Source organism: Onychostoma macrolepis, chromosome 13 (assembly GCF_012432095.1).
Source record: "Onychostoma macrolepis isolate SWU-2019 chromosome 13, ASM1243209v1, whole genome shotgun sequence".
Classification (NCBI taxonomy): Eukaryota; Metazoa; Chordata; class Actinopteri; order Cypriniformes; family Cyprinidae; genus Onychostoma; species Onychostoma macrolepis.
The window spans coordinates 18,271,031-18,293,583 of NC_081167.1; the positions used below are offsets into that span (position 1 = coordinate 18,271,031).

A 22,553-nucleotide genomic window follows, 5' to 3' on the forward strand; every position below is an offset into this window, starting at 1 on the left:
TTTAAATACTTTTACAGTCGCTGTGGCGGCTTCTGATTGGCCCAGCCAATAGCCTTGTGCAAATAACTCAAGACGAAACTAACACTTCGCTAGCAAGGAGCACTGAAAATGATCCAGGTTCCTTCTTAGCCGAGGTGCAAATTATTATAATTAACAGAAAGTGCAATCAAACAACGAAACCTCAACGAAAATGCAGAATAGAAATAGAAGGAAACGAAAGTATTCCTTCCCAACAGCAGGTAAATAATTTAAACAACAGATCTATGACTAAGTATCGCAACACTTACGAGCTGCTGTCCGCCTCTTCTGGTGAATATTCGGCTTCTCCCAATAGAGTTGTGCCATGAGATTTGTCTAGTCTTTGTGCTTAAGAGTCTAAGTAATGCTTACAATATAGTCTACCAACGACCTTTCTTCCAGTGTTTGATTAATTTTCAATATTGGATAAAGTCATATCATTCAAAACCTGAATGACTTTCTCTTGTGGAACACAAACTCTTGGTAACCAAACAGCTTTGAGACATGTCTCAAAATATCTTCTTTTATGTTCCACAGTAGAAAGAAGTCAGACAGGTTTGGAACAACATGAGGGTGAATTAATAATCACAGAATTTTTATTATTGGTTGAAATCTCCCTTTAAAAGTGTATTTTGTGTTTAGCATTCTGCCTGAGACCACATTTAAAATCTGGGATTCAAAATCTAAACCTGTAAATAAACAGAAAATTGTAGAATTTTGAATAATTTCAAACAAGAAACATTATGGTGAAAATAGAAATAGGCAATATTTACGCTTCTGCACTATTTCTAGGTCAAACACAACGATCATCAGTATTATCATCATGGCAATCTTCTTTGAATTAAAGCTCATCTTGCATAATTCAATTCAACTTTTCTGTCAGATTGTTAAGCAAAATAGAAGTATTTTCCCTAGCATTTTCAGAACGTTGAACACTGTATTCTATATCCATGATGCTCTTCCAGTTTCAGGCCATCTCACTTGTTAGACATTGTGTTTGATTCTGCCGCATACTTCATACTCACTGGTTTCCTCTGTACTTCTCACCATATGAATCACCAACAGACCTGAACATCAACCTTAGCTTTCATCAAAGAGAATTTGAGATCTTTCAAATAATGAATGTATCAGTGGGTTTAAAAGAGCGGGGTGGGGGTGGCAGCATCGTTACGGCTCGTGAGGTGAAGTGGTCATAGACAGGGCAACCCAAAGCAGGTGGCCAGACCCTTTTTTAATACATACTCTTGAATTTATTGCCATGCCATTGCTTTGAAGTCAATTAGTTCACACCTCTGAAATGCAGATGAAGAAGAATGTGATCCCGGCCCCTAAAGGCTTAGAAAGCAGAATTTTGCCCTCTCATGGTGTGAAAAAAGACCCTTTTTGTGGGCCTAAAACTCTCAAATGTACCCCACAATGTTTTTCCGCTTCTCAGCTCTCACCAGGACAGTGGCGATACATCATTGAATGTTTCTTTGTGTTTCTTGACTTTTTAAACACAGAAAAGTGTTGAACCATCCAGTTGATAAATCGTTACAGACTTTTGAACTTTAGAAAGCTGTTTCAGTCCACAACTGGTTAACCGTTTCTCCCTCAATACATCTGGGAAGTTTCCCGATGTGATGAGCTGTTTAAACAAGTGTGGGATGGAGTGAGACAGGCGAAGAGGGAGAGAGGAAAAAACCGTGCAGGATATTATGGTGAAGCGGGGTTGCCTTTGCTCCTGCTGCCTTTGATTGCTCGGCCATGTATACTCCCACACGCTTAATGACACGCAGGCACATGAAGCTGTAACACTAGTGCAGAGCCTCCACCTGCCCCTGATCCGTCAAACGCACCTTCACTGCACTGCTGAAGGAATGGAAACACCGTGTGCAGGGAGACACTAAAAGATACCGATCGACTCAGCCGCGTTCTCATCTTTTGTCACGAAAAGGCCAGCGTGTAGCGGAAGAAAGCCACTGCTACTTGAGCAGATGCAATGGTTCAACGCAGTTTTAGTCACTCAGCCGAGTTATTAATCCCCGCTGCCCTGTCTCCTCAGCCAAGAATTTAGATTTCAAAATAAGAGACGATTATCCACATCATTAATTCTCCAATTTGATGGCTGAAATAGCAGGCCTCTGAAACAGACTGTTGGACCTAGATAATGGACCACACTTCTTTACACATATTGACGGTGGTAGAAGTTGATGAATTTGACTTGAAATAAAGGCATCAACTAAATCATGGGGGGGGTTTTTATACTTTTTGATGTCTTTGCACCAAATCTATTCTGATCTATAACGATCTATTTATAGTGTGAAAATTTAAATTATTGTAAATGTCTTGTAAATAAACTACCATTCATAAGAAATAAATGTTTTTATTTAGCAAGCATGCATTAAATTGACCAACAGTGGTAAAAAAGACATTTATAATGTTACCAAAGATTTCTATTTCAGATAAGTGCTGTTCTCTGGAACTTTCTATTCATCATTTTTCAAAAAAAAAAAATAGTAAGCAGCACAACCATTTTTCAGCATTGATAATGATAAGCAAATCAACACCAAATCAGCATAGAATGATTTCTGAAAGATCATGTGACGCTAAAGACTGGAGTAATGATGCTGAAAATTCTGCTTTGCTATCACAGGTTAAAAGGTATAAAAGTTTTTGCTGTGTTTTTAGTCAAATAAATGCAGTCTTGAGACTTCTTTCAAAAACATTAAGACATCTTTTAATCTTACAACCTCAAACATTTGAGTGGTAGTGTATTTTTTGGAAAGTAGTTACTTTTCATTAAGTTGACACTGTATCTTTTTAGCTATCAATAGAATAAATTAGTTGTGATAAATATCGGGATATTAACCAGTGTTTAGAAAACAGAATAAAAATGTAATTGTTTATTACAATAATTATCATTTAGCTTTTTTCATATTTTATATTTTAAAACTTTAATTCATGTTTTAAGATTTATTTATAATGTATATTATATACATTTATTCTGAACCTTTTAGAAAACCTTTGAACTAACTTATAAGCAAACATTTCTCTGTGATTTTCTGGTTGTGTGGAATCGAATTAAAGCACATACAAATTGTAAGAAAAAAATTCCACTTCCACTCTTTGATTTTGAATAACATAGTAAAGCTGATATTTTTGGGCTTGCTTAGTTTTGTTAAAAGTTTAATTTCCTCTCCAGATTATCTGTTTCATATGTTCGAGCCACACCAATTAGAAAGAGCAACAGATGTCCTCTAATTGAGACTGTGTTCTGATTTCACTCCTACAACAGCTGAAACTGTAGACGGAGAGGGTTTCAAAATAGTGATTGCACAGTGTGTTTTAATTTGGAAACCTGCAGGAATAGATGGGAAGCCCTTGTGTTGCAAATGTAATTGTTCCAGCTTCACGCTTGAGGTATCTAAAGGACAAGGAGCAAGAGGGGAGACGCTGCAGTGAGCAACGGGTCCGAGAGAAGGGGTGAGGGACAAAGAAAAGAGAAAGAACAGAGAGAAAGATGTCGAAAGAGTGTGCATATGGTCGCCTCTGACACTCAGGTGTTAGGGGCTGTATTGTTCCAACCCAATGCAGAATCACACTTGTGTATAAAACAAAAGAACCGTGTAAGAAAATGTAGCCCTACTCTCTTTTTTCCCGCCACCATTTGCTCAGGCTCTGATTTGTGTTTCTTTCTTTTTAACCTCCCTCCTCGTCTGTTCCGTAACCCTCCCTCTCTTTTTGCCGTCGTTTTTTCCAAGGAACGTTATCTGAAGGTCTGTTAGTGGGATATTCCGGCCAGAGCGAAATGCCAAGGCTGACTGTCGTCTATCTTTTTGCAGTCACTGATCTTAACCGTATCCAGTGGCCCTTGAGATTGCTTTTACAATTTTAGGCACCTGGGTTTTACACTGAATTTTATTTCGTTCATATTGGACCATCTTCTCTGGTTTTTCACTAGTTATATCAGAGCGTAATGAGCGCGAGCAGTGGACAGGACCGGTCCTGTGCAGACTTGAAGAACTCCATGGTGACTGCATGACTTTCACAGCTGATGTTGCAATGTGAACGCTAGCTCTGAAATTCCCTAAATGGTGTCATATGGCTAGCGGTCCCAGCCTTAACTGTGAGACTGCTCCAAAAAAAAGGCCCCTCTCCCATTGCGAAGGTAATGGGCACTCTGGCTCCCTGCATTGTTCTCATTTCACTCCAGTGGGTTGCTCTTCTGTTCTGAATTCCATTTACAATCTCATATCAAAGAGACAGCAGCGGCCATGTTGAAGAAAAAAAAAACGGTATTCACAGCAGCCCAAATGATTCCTGATTCTTGATCTGTAACCCGTAAGCTTGACTGGATCATCCCCCCCCCCCTCCATTCCCCCATCTCAGTCTAGTCTTTGTCTACCATGTCAGACTTCAGACTCTCACCCTAAATGTTGATTCATCTGCTCCTGTGTGAGCAAAGGCCCTGATTGCTACTAATGGCCTCTGATTAGCATACATTTTATCTTGAGGACACTGTTTTAGGACCTGGAATGACTTGCTCAGTTGGTAATGTGGCTCTCAGAGGAGAAAGCTACTCTTTTTTTTTTTTTTTTACACAGCTCTTTCAGTTGCTCTAATTGGAGCTAAAAAACAGTTTACATGGCAATTAACCTGCATGCTCTCTTTCATAATCACCAAACTGTGTGATTTAAGGAATAAGCAAGAGCTGTGTTATGGGTTAAAAAAATTCAGGTTTAATTCTTTATTCCGCCAGATATACTCCCATGTTCATGTTTATATTTACATTTGAAATCTGGGTGAAATAGATGAAGGCAATATAATGGCAAACAAATGACTTTTCCTTCCAAATTGAATTGCTTAATTTGATGATGATCAATTAATTGTCTTTTCAGAATTGAATGTGATGATCAATTAATTGTCTTTGCTGCAGTAAAGTGATCAATCGTGACAGTAAAAACATTTATTATCTTACAAAATAAATGCTCTTTTGAATTTTATATTCAAAGAATCCTTAAAAATGTGTCATGGTTTCCACAAATATATTAAGTGGTTATTGACCAATATTAAGTATTGCATTTTGAACTATATAAAAATAGAAAACAGTTATTTTAAATTGTATTATTTCACAGTATTACTATATTTTGGACCAAATTAACATAGCCTTGGTGAACATAAAACTAAAAATTTGAAAAACGCATACTGACCCCAAACTAAATATCGCAGGCACTGGACATTGAATATCTGTTATCCTTCGGACATGCCATCCTTCACTCCTTGTGTCTGTCTGACCCATCCCATTTCAAGTCTTTGTCGTTCCCTTTTTACCACTAGATGTAGAATTAGTAGGGAGCGCCTCTCGTGATAAATAGTTTCCTGTAGTGTCAGACATGACAGATTTTAACCAACAAGATGGGACTTGTTGAGTCTGGAAGAATCCATCCAGGCCTGGGTAACTCTAGCCAGAGTATATGTAAGGTACGTCGGCTACTCTTCCTCTTGCATATATTGCACACACATGCAGCACAGAATCTGTCAGTTAGTTCATTAAGCTTGTTTGATATAAAGTGGGGTTTAGGTTCATCTGATGTCAGCACTTCAGTTGCAGAGAAAGTAGAGAAGAAGTGTAATTGTTAGCCTGAAATGTGTAATTTGGTCTTGTTAATAGCACTTGCACATCTCACTGATCCTGAGAGAATTATGTTCGTTTAGCTTTTCAGACGTTGTTTAATTATAGTTTAGATGAAGAGGCCTCACTTGGATGATCAAATGCACTTGTCCTCATTGGCCGATGCAAATTGCGCATAAATTTGTGTCTGTTCATCACCCAGGGAGTTTTTAAACATGGCTAATCAATGTCTTATGCAGGGACTCTAAACACAGATAGCAGATATTGATAATTTTGTGCTTCTTGTATGTTATGATGGGATAGGCCATGTCACGTTGGACAGAAGCGTTCCTTCTATCGAATTGCCTCAAAGAACACAGTGCACACTACCTCAGTAGCCTCAATGAGCCCACAGCGACCAGGCAGGGAGGATGAAAAGGGACAGGGCGCAAGCGTCAAAAAGAGAAGCAACCCTGAGGAGAAGTGAGAAAGGCTTCTTTTTGGGGAGGCCTGTTTTGTTTAGAGTTGGTCAAGCACAACTACAAAGATGTTGCAGGGGAACTGCCTTTGAAATTTTCCAAAGAAAATGATTGTTGGATAAACCGCCCCCAAAACGCCACTCTGGCAAACGGAGGGAGCGTGACCTATGACCCTCAGTATGAAAGTACAGCGAGACGTACTCCTCTATACCACCCTAAGCTCACCCCGCCCCAATTTCACCCCCTTTGCTCCACCTCATTCAAGCAAAAAGAGAGAGAGAAGGAGAAAAAAAGAGTGAAATTCATGTCATTCATTTTGCTTCTCATCTCTCTCTTTCTTTCTCTCTCTCTCTCTCTCTCTTAAGGCTGGGAGGGCGAGCCGTGTCTTAGGAGTCAAGAATTCAATTAGTTAAAAAAGGAGAAAAAACAAGAAAGAAAGCAAGAAAAGAAAGAGTCTGCAACAATAAAGCGATAACGGACAGAATGTGCGTTCCCACACGTTAAATACAGGGCGCTTACTACTGAAAGCACAGCATGGGAGCTATAGCCTCTGACTGCAGGTGGTGTCCTGAATAATTGCAGTCAATATGCCCCTTCTATGCAGGCTTTGCACAAGCAGATCATTACACACATGCCACATACAGGTGTTCCCCAGGCACATTTGAGATGGAAACTTTTGTTATTCCCTAAAAAGCATTTTTGCTCAGAAGTTAGCTGCGGAGTTCAGCTCTGTGTCTGTGGTATAATGCACAACTGTCTGTATCTTTCTTAGCCATAGAGTTAAGACTGTTGACATAAAAGTTCAGATACATTGTCACAATACTAAAAGAGATCATATTTAACTTAAAATATCGTTTGTTGACAGTGAAAATTTTAAATCTGTTTTGTATCAGAATGCGTCAGCATTTTCCTAAGCAGCCTGTAGCTCCAGATGGAAATAACAGTACTAGCACAAGTGGCGCAGATCCAGGGCATTGTAAATAGAGCTCCAGACTGTGACTGAAATGGTCAGAAATGCGACAAAATACGTGACAATAATTTCAAATCTTCTTGGATGGAAATTCAGGTAAATAAAGCGGTATCAGTTCGGTAAAACAGTACGTTTTTGGTATCATCAAGTATCTCTTCAAATATCTTTCTGCTGTAACACATGATGTCCAATTCATGAACAAATTACTCAGATTGTTTTTTTAAATGATTAGTCAAAAAAAAATTCACATTCTCAGACTCTAGTTTGCAATTAGAATTAGATTTACTCAGTCTATTACTGAGTTCACAACTCAATTCCCTTGTGATTTTCAGTTATGTCTGATTCTATAAAACATGAACCATTATTTGTGATTAAAGACATGGTCACAGCAAAATATTGGTCATTCTATAGCGTAGTGAGGTTCAGTAGCCTGTTCACACCAAGCACAATAATTATAAAGATAACTATATTAGCATCTACACCAATGGACCATAACATTGTTACTATACTATATTGTGTGTGCTGCACAATTTTCAACTGTTACATTAAATGTTTGAGCTCTTAAAACTTAAATGGATTCTGATTGGCTGTCAATGTTTTTATCTTCATCAGCTGAAAAAAAAAATCTTCTGAAAATGATTCCAACGACTTTGTTCTTCTCTGTTATGGGTATAGCTGTGGTGTGAACTTTCTTATTATCTTGGAATTAGAATGCTTATTAAAACTTTATAGTTATTGTTCTAGTTAACATCATTGGTGTCGAATGCATTAAAACTTTAAGGTAAGCGACACGTTGAAGCCATAATATTTCACTTTTTTTAAACAGGTTTGTCATGTTTATGTCTATTTTGTAATTTGTCAACAAAATTTGGCTCCTAATTGTTTAATTTTAAGAGCCTTTTATGGCTCCCTAGTCATTTTTACAATCTAATGGCCTGATAAATGTATGATTTAATTAGTGGCAGGTGATGAGGTCTGCGTAAACTAGCTGCTGATTTTCTCATGGCTTTTTTTTGTGTGTGTATTTTTTGGTCTAAATTGATGTGGTGCTGTTCCAGTCCGCTAAGCAAAAGGTGGTGTATGGAATGTTCCTCTGACCTCAGATGCAGGGGACATGAACAGAAAGCCAAAAGGTCTGTGAACTCGGGTGTGAGCTGAACAGGGGGGGCGGGAGGGGGGCTTGGGGAGCTGGGCTTGAGGATGGGGCAGGAGGGTCGACACAGAGAGGGAAAGAGAAAGACCCTGTCTATTGTGTTCCTCCAGCCAATATAAATACATCATAACCCTTTTCAATTCAAACATATTTAGGGACTAAGATGAAAGCACTCTAACATCCCCTTGAACAAAGCCAGGGGTCAGCTATAACAAATGAACAACATCCACTGCAAGGCCGATGCACGGGGGGTTAAACTCCCTTTGAACCCTATCTTTACCCATGGGCCTTTAGGACAGGCTGAGATGCATTTGGGGTCAATAGATTTATTTCACTGTGTTTAAAATATTTTACTCATTTATTATAATCATTACACAATTAATGACAATTTAACTGCCATATTTGTAATTAAGGATTATTTGATTCTTTTTTTTTTTTTTTTCATTCTTTCTATTACTTTTTAGATAAATAGTAATAGAAGTTGTGATATTGAATTGATGTGATAAGCAATATGTTAAAAATGATTAGAGGACATTGTAAGGCAGTATCTGAGTCTCCTAATTAAAACTCTAGGTGGTTTTAAAAAAAATTAAAATTTGGTGGTTTTATGCAAGAAAGTATTATTTAACACCTAAATACATTAATTTATACCAACAAAATAAATGTATATTGGTTAAATCAAGTAGAAATAGCTATTTAAGGTAACAGTTGCAGGTTACCACTTTTTACAGTGTAGATTGTATTTATTTATTTTTTTAAACAAGGTCTTTTTTTTTTCTTTTTTTGGGCCAAGCTGGTTTAGGTGGTTGACCTGCTGAACTACCAGCTGGTTAGAACTGGTAGACCACCATTGACCAGCTTCTATGTTTAAAAAAAAACAGCTTGACTACTTGACTTGGTTTTATAGGTTTGCCTCATTTTGCTTGGATGTAAAGTTGTGTACACAATCTAATTTGACATAAAAAGCTATGTATCATTTTGTAGGACTTTAATCACACTTTGGAAAAACCGAACAACTGTCATACTACTGAAAATATAAATACATATTTTTATATAATTAGTAGTATCTCTGTTTTGAATTAATTTATCCTGATAACTGTCAGTGTTTTTACTATTGTTTTTGTAATTTCCATGAACGTTTCTGTGTACTACTTAATTTTTTTTTTTTAATTTTTTTTTTTTTTTTACACTACCTTTCCAAAAATTTGAGGTCGGTAAGATTTTTTAATGTTTTTGAAAGTTTCTTATGCTTACCAAAAATGCATTTATTTGATCTTAAACAATAATATTTGAATATTATTTCAATTTAAAATAAGTATTTCCTATTTTAATTTATTCCTGTGATGGCAAAGCTGAATTTTCCAAAAGCCATTATGCCAGTCTTCAGTGTTCCTCTAGAAATCATTCATTGCACTGATTTGGTGCTAAAGAAACATTTATTATAATTATCAATGTTCACTACAGTTGCACTGTTTAATATGTATGTGGAAACCATGATACAAAAATAAATAATAATAATAAAAAGAAAATCTTACTGAACAAAAGTGTACATGTAGTTTGCATTCCACATACAAATCAACAAGCAAAAAAGCAAAATTATGTAACAATAATTTATCTCCGTGATACACTCAGCACATTTTCAGTGATGTGTGCTGTTTGGTACGAAAAGCGCTTGCGGTGGTCTTGACCCAATACACGTGGTTGCTTGTGTTGGTTTGGCCCTAACAATGTTGTTACTGTGGAGTTCTTCTCCCAGCAGGGGCTGAATTAAAGTTTGTGTGACCCCGGCACTAATTTCTTGCAGCAAAGTTCCTCGAATAATGATGTCAGCTGATTAGGTTACCAAAATGGTTGTGTTGGCAGTGAACCCCTGACATGTTCTAATGATCCTGAGGCGTGCTGGGTTTTTTGGGGCAGAGGAGTTGGGGTTCGGGGTGGGCAGCGTCGGCCAGGGGCTTTGGAGGGAGATTGTCCGTGCTCTTCGGTTTAGAGGGGGGCATAAGGTCGAGGGAAGGTGGAGGCACATTAGGCGAGAGAGAGGCTTTGACCTTTTACAGCTATAATATCACTAGGAGTTCCTTTCAGATCAATCAGAACTTGTCTGGGAGACAAAAATGTATTTAATTGTGGTGTTCTATTTTTCTCCTTTTCGCTCCCTCCCTTGTGTTTTTTCACAATCGGACTCACTGAGGGATAAGTAATTGAAGTAATAGAGAGTAATAAGGGCTGGGAAGAGAGAGCTTTGGCCTTGCCCCTATTGTATCTTGTGTCACACGGGTTCAAGGGTCAGGCAGCCTGCATATTCTATTAGGGCGCACGGCCTTCATTGGGGCAAATGAGTTTACCCAACAGTAATTAAAATGCCAGCACTGGCCAGGCGAGCTGAATATGGTTGATGGGCCACCGCTAACTGGGTTGACAGCTGCCATGGCTGTCTTTGCCAATATGCTTGGGCCCTCAATGAACAAACCAACTGAAGCCATCACAGACGAGAGCGCATGTCCCCCAACTTTACTCTCTTTCTTTCCGCCTTTTTCACACCAAAAATGGCTTCGCATTTTGCTCGCATATCTCAGTTTCTCAGCGTTATCATGTTGTATCTTCAAAAACTTGTTGGGTTTTTGTTTGGTACTAATTTTATGATCAATTGTTGTTTTTACCTCATCTAATGTTGAATTTCTGCTCTGAAAGCAAGCACACCTTTTCATTCAAATCTAAAGGCCTGTTCACACTGAAAACGATAACTATATTAGCGTCCACACCAATACGCAGTAAGCGCACACTGCAGATTTGTCATCAATTGGGGTGAATTCCAGTGTTGGGCGCTATGCACAATAGTCATATTTTCCTATTGTTAGCCCATGAGATACGCCGATACACGCAAATTTATTTAATTATTTACTTAGTTCCATAGCCGGAGAGTGAACCAACTCCAGGGTACAACTAAAAGTAGCCTACACATTAGATCTTTTTTAGTCAAGTAGCATATGGATGTTCTAAAATATTATACTATAAAAATAACATTATATAGTTGTTTAACATGATACCGATTTAATAGAAACATTGTAAGTTACTCATTTTAATGCTTACATTTCCTCAGTTATTCAAGCAACAGCTACAGAAAACGAGCAAAGAATATTTACATTATTAAAGAACATCATCACTGACTTCAGTTTAGCACGAGTGTATTCACTTTATGATACACTGTGATGAATTAATCTCTTATACTTACATTGCACATAGTTTATTATGAGAGAATTCGCGAGTGTTTAAGCAATGACTAATCTGAACGCCTCTGATTGGCCAATGCATTCATGAACTCAACGGAATCGTGTATGATTGGTTATAATGCGCAACACTGAAAAAACAGAACAGATAAGACCTAATATTAATTAGATAATAATAATAATCTGTGTCTTGCTATTGTCAAAGGCATTAGCCACAGGCGATATCTCTGACTATTGTCGATACACGATACTATCGTCTATCGGCACTACCCTAGTGAATTCTGATTGGCTATCAACGTTTTATAACGCCTATCAGATGGAGAAATCATTCTGAAGTGATTCCAACAATATCGTTCCATTCATGTAGGTTTGGTATGGACTGTTATTCTTTTAAATGTAGAAAGATTTTAGAACTGTGTGTTTATTATTATGGTTATCATCCTTGGTGTGAAAGGGCCTTAACAGACCAACTCGCTGTATGTTGTATGTGTGTTTGTGTGTGAGTGAGATGAAGGGTCACTGTCCCTCTGTTTTTGTGCTGGGGGTTTGGAGTTGGACACCAGGCGCTACAGAGCTTATTCACACGGGCTGGTTGTTAATTTGAGGCCACACTGGTATTCCATTGTGAAGCCCGTTTCTTTGGTTGATGTTAGTGGGAGGGCATAGAGCCCCCTGCTCTTTCTCTGGGTTTTCTGTAGAGGTATGAAAGTATGTGAGAGACGGAGATGCTTTGTGATTCGTGTAGTTTTACGTGCCTCTCGCGTGGTGCGTCAGTAAGCATTCGCTGTGAAGCACGTTGACGCCACACACACTTTACATAGTTGGCACAGAGACTGAGAAAGCATTCTGTCAATGAAAGAGACCATCCCAGCAGGGCATTGTAGGAATACCTGAGTGCTAAAACAGGCACATTCCTGTGTGTTCACTAGTGTGAGGGCCCTATTGTTCAGCTCACCTCCGAACACAATGCAGGGAGCAGGAGAGCCTTGAGCCTCGCCCGCCAATCCCAGCTGTCCAGGAGGGCTCTAATCCCTGACTATCACGCAGGTCAAAACTGCTGCGCTCACACACCCGCCCACCCGTACCTGCTCGACTAATTTCAACCTGTCACCCAACTAAAAAGGGGGCATCCAAGTGTTTTTGTTTCTTTTTCTTTTTTCACCACGTTTTTCCCCCCTAGATGTCTCGTGAACGAAAACACATCTGTGAACAAATCCGCTGTCTCAACATACCCTTCAGCCACTCTTTACACCTCGCTACGCTCCATTCGCTTTTCAAAATTTGTTTTTAATGCGCTGTGTGTATTCTCTCCAGGAGCTAAACTATTACTCCACTGTTACGTCACCTGCTCAGTATTTAAATGCTAAAAGCATTAAATGCTGGAACAAAGATTATTTGAGAAAATGTTCTAGAAAGCACTGAAGACTCTTAATCACAGATTTGTATAGATTTTGTAAAGGTGTATTAATAATAATAAATACAAAGTACTACTACTACTAATAATAATACTATTATTATTATTATTATTTGTTTGTTTGTAATTATTGATATTAATGAACCATTGCAAAATCTGGTATAAAGATCTGGCATTATTTTGCTTAAAAATGATGAAATGGTTGAATGGTAGCTTTGAAATGTTTTTTTTTTTTTTATCATTGTTTTGCAATCATTACTAAAGATCTTTATATCTTTGCAGCAACTTTGTGACAGGAACAGCCTGCTGTGAGAATTTTGCTCCTCTTCGAATCTGGGATACAGAAAGGTATTTGTTTTTCTACATGGTTATTTAAATATCTTGTATTTTTTCAGAATTAATTTGTAGTAATATTTATTTGTTCTCTATAACCTGTTGCTGGAACATGTTCCATCTGTTCCATTTTTTTTTTCTTTACTTTTGATTATTGTAATGCATTTTTGTTTTGTCAGCATATTGTGCAGTTTTTACATCTTTTAAGACACTGTGCCAAGTGTAAAAATATGAATATCATTATCGTTATTATTTTACATAACTAATTGGAATTACGTGTTATGTGTAAATTTATAGCCATAAAATTCTTTAGTGTTTTCCACTCACTATCGAAATTACCATTAGATTTTAAGTTAGATCTTAGTTATGTTTAAATGCACAGGCTTTCATTGCAACATTCAGTTAAATGTGGTTTCTACATGTATAAAGCTCAAAAATGTATGAATTCTAATGTGTTACTATTTGAAACTGTTAATTTCACACAAAGTGAAAGTAGAACCTTATCATGATAAGGGAAGCTGCTCCATTATCCCTTCAACTGAGTCTTTTCTCTTTGGGAAGTTCAAAGCTGACTTAAAAATTCCTGTCATGAAAGGCCAGGCTTAAACCTGATACAACCTGACTGGTTTCCGTAATTCCCCAGCTTTACCTGCTGAATTCAGCCTGCTTGCATGTTGTCAGTCTAAGGAAAGTAAAAGAGGAGGTGGTGGTTGGGGGGGACCGTGAGTTCCGGCACCAAATGACAAGGAAATTTGAGATGGGAAAAATTGCGGAGAAGGAGTAGAGGCGATTCCAGACAGATTTCCCTGGGAATCACATGTTCTATAGAACACCGGAACACAAAAGTTGAGCCAAGATTAATGTGACCCACCGATGTGGCTGCGTTTGATCTGTGAGGCGCGGGTAGCCAGTGTCAGCTTGATGGACACGTGGGCTGGCCGGCTATCAGAATGCAGATGCACGCACAGGTAAACAGGCCATTGAATCAAGTTAGACTCACTACAACCCTGTTAAACTAGGAACCAATTAAGGTTACACAGAGGTGTGACGGTCAGTGAACAGGCAAGAGTCTTTGTTGCTTTGATGTAACACACAGCAGTTTTTCAGAAATTTAATATATTGTCAAGAAGTTTGGGCTTGGTGAGATTTTTTTTTAATGATTTTGAAAGTCCCTTATGTTCACCAAAGCTGCATTTATTTAAACTGTAATAACTATATAATTACAATTTAAAACAACGTTTCTATTTCAGTATGTTTTAAAATGTAATTTGAATTTTCAGCAGTCATTACTCCAGTCTTCGGTGTCACATGATCCTTCTAATATGCTAATTTAGTGCTCAAGAAATAATTCCTCTTATTATCAGTGTTGAAAATGATTGTGTTCCTTTATATTTTTGTGGGAAAACTGTTACATTTTTGAAGAATTCATTGATGAATAGAAATTAGGGATGCTCATTTTAACCGGTTAACCGTTAACCGACCGTAAGAATTTTAACCGATTAATACAATTAGTTAAACGTTTTTTTTTTCAGTTATTTATCAAAATATTTTAATTTTGAATTTTTTTTTTAGATAAAAAAACAAGTCGCATATAAGTCGCATTTTATTATTTCATTCAGAAATAGGCCTAATGCCGATGCAAAATGTTTACAAACATTATAATAAACACTGTAAACATAGCTAGGCTATTTTAGTTCCCCTCATGCCACAACAAATCCTTTCAATTTAACAGTATTTAGAAAAGAACAAGAATTAAAAAGATAAGAAGCTATAGCTATATAAACGGCAAGCCAAAACAAATTCATTTAGGCTAAAATGAAACTGAAACCAACGTTGGGTCTCTTATTCGACACAAAATCAAATGTTTCCGTATTCGCGGTGTATTTGAATGCCAGAATATTATTTATTATGTACTTAACTCGCGTTCCAGTATCCACGTAAAACAAAATGTTTTGCATAACATCACGGCAGTACAGTGCTTAATGGCACAGATTTTACTGCATATTTAAACTGAGCAGTGTGGTTTTTTTCCCATATGTTTGACTGACTGTAGTTTATTATGATAATAAACAGGCTGCATTGTCATGGTAGCAATGCTTAACTGTGTGCGCGCATGCGGCGCCGGCGCAATCACTTGAATATTTTCCTTCTAACAGTGGAAGCAACTACTCCTTTTAGTCATAAAGATAATCATAATTGTAATAGGTTTGCTTTTATTTGTGTACATTCACAATAACAACAAATCTTTGTGCTTTTGTAAAATAGGCCTAAAGAAAAATAGGATGGTGCTTTCTGCCATCTTGATGGTTTCCTTTCGTGCAACACAAAAATTACCCGAAACTCTGCACACTAGGCTACTTGTTGCACAGTTTTTCATTCGTTTTCTTAATTTATTAAGTAAAAATATATTTTACGTATAAGCCTATGTATTTGTTTTATATGAGGATGTAAATCCTCATGTTCTGTTGTTTGCTACTTTTTGCATGTAAAATGTAAAATTAATCCCCAGAAAACAAATTTTAGTATTTTTAACGGGTTACAGACACTTATCCTTTCTAATTTAATTCAATTCTAATTGAAAATAATCTGATAATGAATATTAATAAACAGTTAACGAGCGTCGGTTGTCGATTAGGAAAAATAACCGAAATGAACATCCCTAATATAAATCTTTTGTAACATTATAAATGCCTTTACTATGTTGAACAATTTAATGCATCCTTACTAAATAAAAATATAAATCGGTCAAAAAATCAGACTGACCCCAAACTGAAATAATATTTCACAATGTTTTACAGTTGTTTTTTCTTTAATAAAAACTTTTTTCTTTACTGTGAAATATTAGCCTTGAGACTTCTTAAAAACAAAAACATTCTAGATCCCAAACTTTGTGTACATACTATGTATAATTTTCAAAAAATACTAAAATTACATATAATAATAATAATAATAATAATAATAAATATATATGTGTATATGTTTGGAGATACATATATTCAATTGATTGATTTTAATATTAGCTTCAGGTAATATTTTATTACATTTAGTTTTACTTGCATAAGGAAAGACGTTTCAGTAGATTTTGTCACACATTATTGAATCAGTTTTACGTGCAAAATAGGTGCATTTTATCACTGAGAGCATTACCTGAGTGTTAAGTGTCTCAGGAGCGTTCAGTGACCTGTCCTGGAGTGAGTCGTGTTGTCTTTCCTCCTGTCTTTGTGTAGCTGCACTAGGGTCAGTTGTATCCTGCCATAATGTGTTCCCCTCTAGTAATCAGGTGCACCTTGTGTGAGGAGCACAAAGCCGCCAGTCACAGGGGGCTGAGAAACCGACTGATGAGTGGAGGGGCTGGGGGGTGACAGGGAATGGGGGCTGTGTGTATGTGTGTGTGTTCCTATGTCTCCCTTTTTAACATTTCCCAGACGGGCCACCAGCATAACCCTTAGACGACCAGCACAAACATGAGACACATTAGAGCACTTACATTTACCTCAATCATAGACGACATCAGAGCAAACATCCAACCTGTTTGTTTGATTGACTGTGCTCTGTAATGTCAAGATTGGTTTTATGTTCAGCACAAAACTACTTGTGTTGTCACTTGTAAAAGCTGTTTGTATATACACTAGTGTTAAAAAGCTGAAATTATTTTTTAAACACATCACCACCTAAGAGAGAGAGAATTCCTGTTTTTTTGAGCCGGCTACTTCAAGTGAAACTGGTGAGAGACAGTGACATTTTTTTACATGTTCTTGAAAGATCGGGGTGTATTTTTTTAATTTTTTTTTAGCAGGGCCTGTTGACTGGATGGAGGAATAATAGAGAGGACATGTACAGGCCAAGATCACTCAGACCCTCATGTCTCACAGTACCAGCTGACCGGCTGCTTAAACTAATTACAGCGTTATGAGGGAAGTAAAGAAGAGAGTTTGAGTATGAGGGACATTGAGATTTCACTACTGTTAGCCAGCACTCTAGTAACATGTTGTCTTCTATGATGTCTTTTAAGTCAAGCCCTTAAAAAGATACTTGATTATCATCAGGCTGAAGACCCCCAGACACCAAACAAGCAGACGTTTTATTGTTTTGCCAAAATGGATTGCAATATTGCTTTAATGTAAATTTATTATTAATGTAAATTTATTAAGTCTTGTATGCAAAGGGTGCAAAATTGATCAAAGCACCAAATGTGTGTAAATAAGTCCGTTATTTTTTCCAGTTCTTTATAAATATAATGCAAAATATCGTTTCATGATTGGTGAGACAAATGAATGGCTCAATTTTAAGTAACAAAAAGTTTAATTTAGATCTTGAATATGCATTAGGTTGTCTGTGCCAACTTTTAATTAACTTTCATTATAAAGAAATTGGAAACATTTCCAGCTTCACAGAATTTCTGACTCTGCCCTGGACATGGCAATTATGTTCTTTCTTTAATGTCTTTCTCCTCTTTAAAGGGAAAAAGTCTATGATCAGCCGGAGTCAGGGACACACAAGTGGTGCTTTAAAACTTAGGACCCCTAAGTTTCATGGGGCTCTTGCCATCAAAGAATCTCACAATTGGGCAGAAATTCTTGACATTTTTTTCTCTCAAAGAAAAGGGTTAAATGCTTGGATCCTACCTAGAGCTGTGTTATACAAATTGCAATCTCATTGTTTTTAAGAGAACGCGTGTGACATTTAAAAGTCTCCATTGTCCTGTTCCATGGCATTCTTTTTTTTTTCTTTTCCTCTTTGCTGGTTATTTCGACTGTGGGCTAAATTGGCTGACATGCAGACGGCGCAATGCAATTTCTGTTTGTTTTAGGCCCTGAAAACCTCAGCAGGGCTCTTTATGTACCTGTCTCACATCCTTTCAGGGCACTGACTGTTTCCCATAGCTTCCCTGTGCCAGTTTACCCTCTACACTTAACCTTACAAGAGCGTTAGCTCAAAATGACCTTTTCCTGTGGATCTAACACCCAAAGAAATGTCTTCAGCATTGCCCTTTTTCAAAATCCATCAATTCATTAAAGTTCCCTTTCATAAAGTGTGTGTGTGTGGCCCAAATGGTCAAACAGAGACTGAGGACTGTTAGGGAGGCCAGCCCCACCATTTTTCTTGATGGCCCTGAGACCATAACTCATGACTAATTACGAACACATGCCATTCTTTATAGTGCAGAATAGGGATTTAAAAACTCTCAAGCAATATCAGAACATAAAAAGGAGGACCTTTATTTGCAACTATATTTAGGGCCATTGGAAAGTATGTTCGTTTTTAAACAAATATAAAGATTTAAGTAGTCGGTTGTCCTTTGGCAAAAAGTTTAAAAGCCTTTTTTTTAAATATTTTGCTTCTATAAAGACTACAAATATACATTATAAATATATTTTATATGAAACCGCAATTGCAGAAGACCATAGATATGCATGCATGTAATAATTGTTCTCTTTCTTACAATTTATATATGTTAAATACATTTTAAATGATTAAATATATAACAATATATCATTAATAATTTTGTTACATTTTAATTTGGTTACTTTTAATTCATAGTAATTTATAGTTTATTAAATAACATGTCATTCTACTTTTTAACTCCCAATAAGAGCGTGTTATATTTTGCCAATGCATTTTGCTATATTTAAATTTTCTGCAGATTTTCAAGTAAAATCAGTGCAGAAAAAGCTACAAATTCTATATGAGTGTGTGGATGAGTATTGCACGTACTGAGTGCTGTTTTTGCTTGAGCTTAAACATATCCAGGGGTCAAAGAGGATTAGGTTGAGGTCAGTTGCTCTTTGAGGAACGCTTTAAAAGGATGTAGAAAATAAAGCTTTTTCCCTCTAGTTTGTCTGTCTGTATTTGGTGGCTACATTGTTCATGTGATCACTTTAGCAGATTGCAAATATCACAGTTGCCCCTGACATGTCTGTTAGTGACCTCTCAGCTTCCACATGTCTGAACATTAGACGTCTCCATTGGCAAGAGCTGCAAAAAAAAGCCACTATAGGGCCCCACTTATTGTTATGTAATTTCTAGTTTTGCTTGCTTAAAGGAGGAGAAGGCAAACCACCTTTGTTTGGCAGCCTTTGAACCGCGTTCGAGAGGGAATGCTGGCAGACACACTGTATATGTATTACTCCACTGGGACAGTCGCTCTCATGTCTTAATTAATCTGTCCATTTCACCTTCTGACCTTAATAAAACATGTGCCATCACTCTGCTAAATGACTCCTGTACTCTGAGTTTAAATCGAAGATCAATTTTTCCTCGGCAGCCCTCTAACCTTTTTTCACTCAATCAGAAGCTCTCGTCGAACCAACTGTGATCAGACGACATTTGGAGAAGGGACAGTCTCGCCACATGTTCCCAAACAGATCAGACGCTGGAAGAACAAGGTCGCCTGCCATGCAGATGCAGTAATTTAAAAGATTATATGGTTATCCTCCATCCTGTAATCTTCACAGGTTCTCTCTAAAATGGGAAAAAAAAACATGGGACGCATAAAAAAAACCAGTGACCTAACAATGTAAGAATCCTGGGTGTTTGCTGTTGTACTTGGAACAGTGCTATTACTGGCTTTAAAATCAGAGCACAGATGTGAGGACTTCTTTTACGATGCTTGTTTTTCTCACTTCGCGCTTTGACATTTGCAGAGCGTCCCAGGCAGACGTCGGACGCTCTCTCTCTCTTTCTCTCTCTCTCTTTCTCTCCCGACCTGAGTTTACACAATTTCCTAAAGCACTTAAAATAGAAATATCTGATGCAAATTGCATGTTTTGCAAACAAATGTTTTGCATCATTTAATTGACTGTCCCCATTGTTCAGCTCTGTCATCAGTTCAAGTTGTTGCCAGCGTGTTATTTTAGCAGCAAGGGGTAAATGATGGGTATGCAGATGCCCGAGGGGCTACAAGAGAGTTTGTCTTTAGGCCCACCAGGGTCTTGGCCTTTGGTTCTGCGGGACTATCTCTTAAAGAGCCTGTGTCTAAGAAAGACCCCCCTTGTCTCCCCCAGAGCGAAGTTTGGGGATTACCAGTCTGCCCTCGGTGAACAAGCTCACAGGAGACCTCGAACGTGGGGGGTGGTCGCTATGGCCATTGGGCTCTCCTAAATGGTTGCTAGGGACCAGGTATCAAAGGTCCACAAGTCGCACACAGTCACGGTCATGGAGGGAATTAAATAGCAACAAAGAAATTGTGATTCTACAATAATCTGGCCTCTGCGGCGCGGGTGGGGGCAGAGGGCGCCGTGGACCCGTTGGGTCTGTGATCATAGGAGCGTGGTGCTAGTCCCGACACCCCCCACTTCTACCCTCCATCTCCTTTCTTCCACTCCTCGCGTATCTGGGAACGTACCTTATGGCCAAACTAAGCTGCTTTAGCAGCCCATTCAAAGTCAGAAAGGTGTTTACTTTTTATCTCCTCATCCCAAGACTTAATTTAGCTTTTGTGTGGTCCACGGACATTGGAAACACGCAAGTATAGCGGGATTTGATGGTAATAAGAGATTAAGCGAGCAAATGAAGGCGTTTGGTTTGAAATTAGATCTTTATTGACTCCGAGGTGTGAAGACTGGGAGATGTTCCAATCTCAACAAGTAAACACGACCTGTTTTATGAGTCTGCCTGTCACTGAATCGCTTTGATAAAACTGATACTCAGACGATGAGACGCAGATGACCTCACTTGTCCAGTCGCTCTCTGGAATGATTGGCCTCCAGCAAGTTTGCGTAATTCTGTCTCTGCTGCTTTTTAAATTGTGGTCTGTGTCTTTATTAATGTGTTAATCTTCCTCAATGAGGTTTGACAGGGTATAATCTGCAAGCTTCTTGTCTTATCTCTTTCTCCCAGGTGTCACCTGGTTTCGTGTCTCGGTACAGAGTTCCGCCGTGGCGCAGGTGTGTTGGACATCGCCTATGAGTCTCCCTTCCAGCTCCTCACCTGTGGATACGACACATTCATCCGCTATTGGGATTTGCGCGTCTGCTCCAGGTACTGTCCAGTTCTGGGAACCACCAGTGCCTCGCCGTTACGATTCGAGTTAGATTAGGCTTAGTTCTTATATTGACCTGTGCTGTCAGCAGATTTGGCCTTGTCTACTGAGACTAATAAAGTTAGCCGGTACGTCTCGGAGAGCCTGTGAGGAAGATTAGTGTTCTCTGTTAATCTAATAAGCCCTCCTGTGCATAGAGTACCGTTTAGATAAAAAAGAAGCCAGACTTGAGCCTCCTCTTGGGTCTGTGGACACAATTGTTCCTCTGAGAGATTGAAAAGGACCCCCTTGTTGAGAGAGGCTCTTGCAGCGGGACTCTCACCCACCCAAGTCCACGCCGGTTGGTGGCCATATTGATGTGGCGCGGCACGTCTCCAGGACAACGGGGCGGGTGCTGGGGATCAGCGAGCCGCTTGTGGGGTGGACTGGGGCACTATGTAGGGCTTTGGGGAGGGGGGATCCTCACAATCGCATATGGGCAGTCAAGTAACACAAATCAGAGGTGATTGAAAGAGGGCCCTGGAGAGTTTGGGGAGGGGCAAATGTCCCCTCTTAAGATATCAATAATTCACAGTAAGACCAGTCAGGACTCAATATGTGGCACGTCTTGATTCAAAGCGGTTAGTCATCTGAAAGTCGTCATCGTCTATAAAAAGAGTGCACTTTAATTCACTTGTAGAGTAAACTGTACATGATGGGTAAGTGTGTGAAACTAATTTTTAGATTAATTGTGAATAATTGAGGAGGATGTGTGCACGTCTCTTCAGCTGAATTTGATTGCTCAGCACCTTGCATATACAAGGGGTTAAAAATGGAAGATGTGAGATGATGGATTAGTTTAAGCACAAACTTTTCAATTTTTTTTATGCTTAAACTCCAATAAAGATACCTAATATTTAATATATTTGGCTACTACTTATTTTTTCCTTTAATATTATATATTATATACATAACTTCAATTATAATTTGATTATTTACATGACAAGAAAATGAACAGGATTCCTAACATGATGGAAATAAAATATATACAGTATATAAAGAGCTGCACTAAAGTATTGAGAATTAGCTTACATGCCAGTTTGTAAAATTTTCTTATTGTCATACCTATTTCTGTACTTTTATCAAACATAATGAAATGTTTTTAAATGAAACAAACCTGCTAACACCATAAAATACTACATTTATAAAATTAATTGCCAATACTTGACACTAGAGTTGTTGTTTTAATTGTTAAGTAATAATTAATTTTAATTTCAGGGTACAATTGTACCTTTAGAGATGCAACTGCTTGTCAATGGGGCACTTCCCTGAAAAGTACATCCTTATTTACCCCTATAATGTACGTATTTAAGGGTACATATTAAGGTACTAATATGCACCTTTTA

At 38.0% G+C, this 22,553-nt stretch overlaps 1 protein-coding gene across 3 annotated transcripts in view; it reads left to right on the forward strand.

Annotated features, from left to right (window-relative positions):
- Positions 1-22,553, forward strand: part of fbxw4 (F-box and WD repeat domain containing 4) — a 34,480-nt gene that overhangs the window by 9,563 nt on the left and 2,364 nt on the right. For 2 of the 3 annotated variants that reach the window (XR_009273952.1, XM_058796132.1), the window contains exons 6-7: positions 13,137-13,202; positions 21,027-21,167. Coding sequence is in view for 2 of the 3 variants with exons in the window: in XM_058796132.1 (XP_058652115.1) it covers positions 13,137-13,202; positions 21,027-21,167 (207 nt within the window). In the remaining variant the exon portion in view is untranslated. The remainder of the gene's footprint in view (positions 1-13,136; positions 13,203-21,026; positions 21,168-22,553) is intronic. The other variant, XM_058796133.1, reaches the window with a different exon arrangement.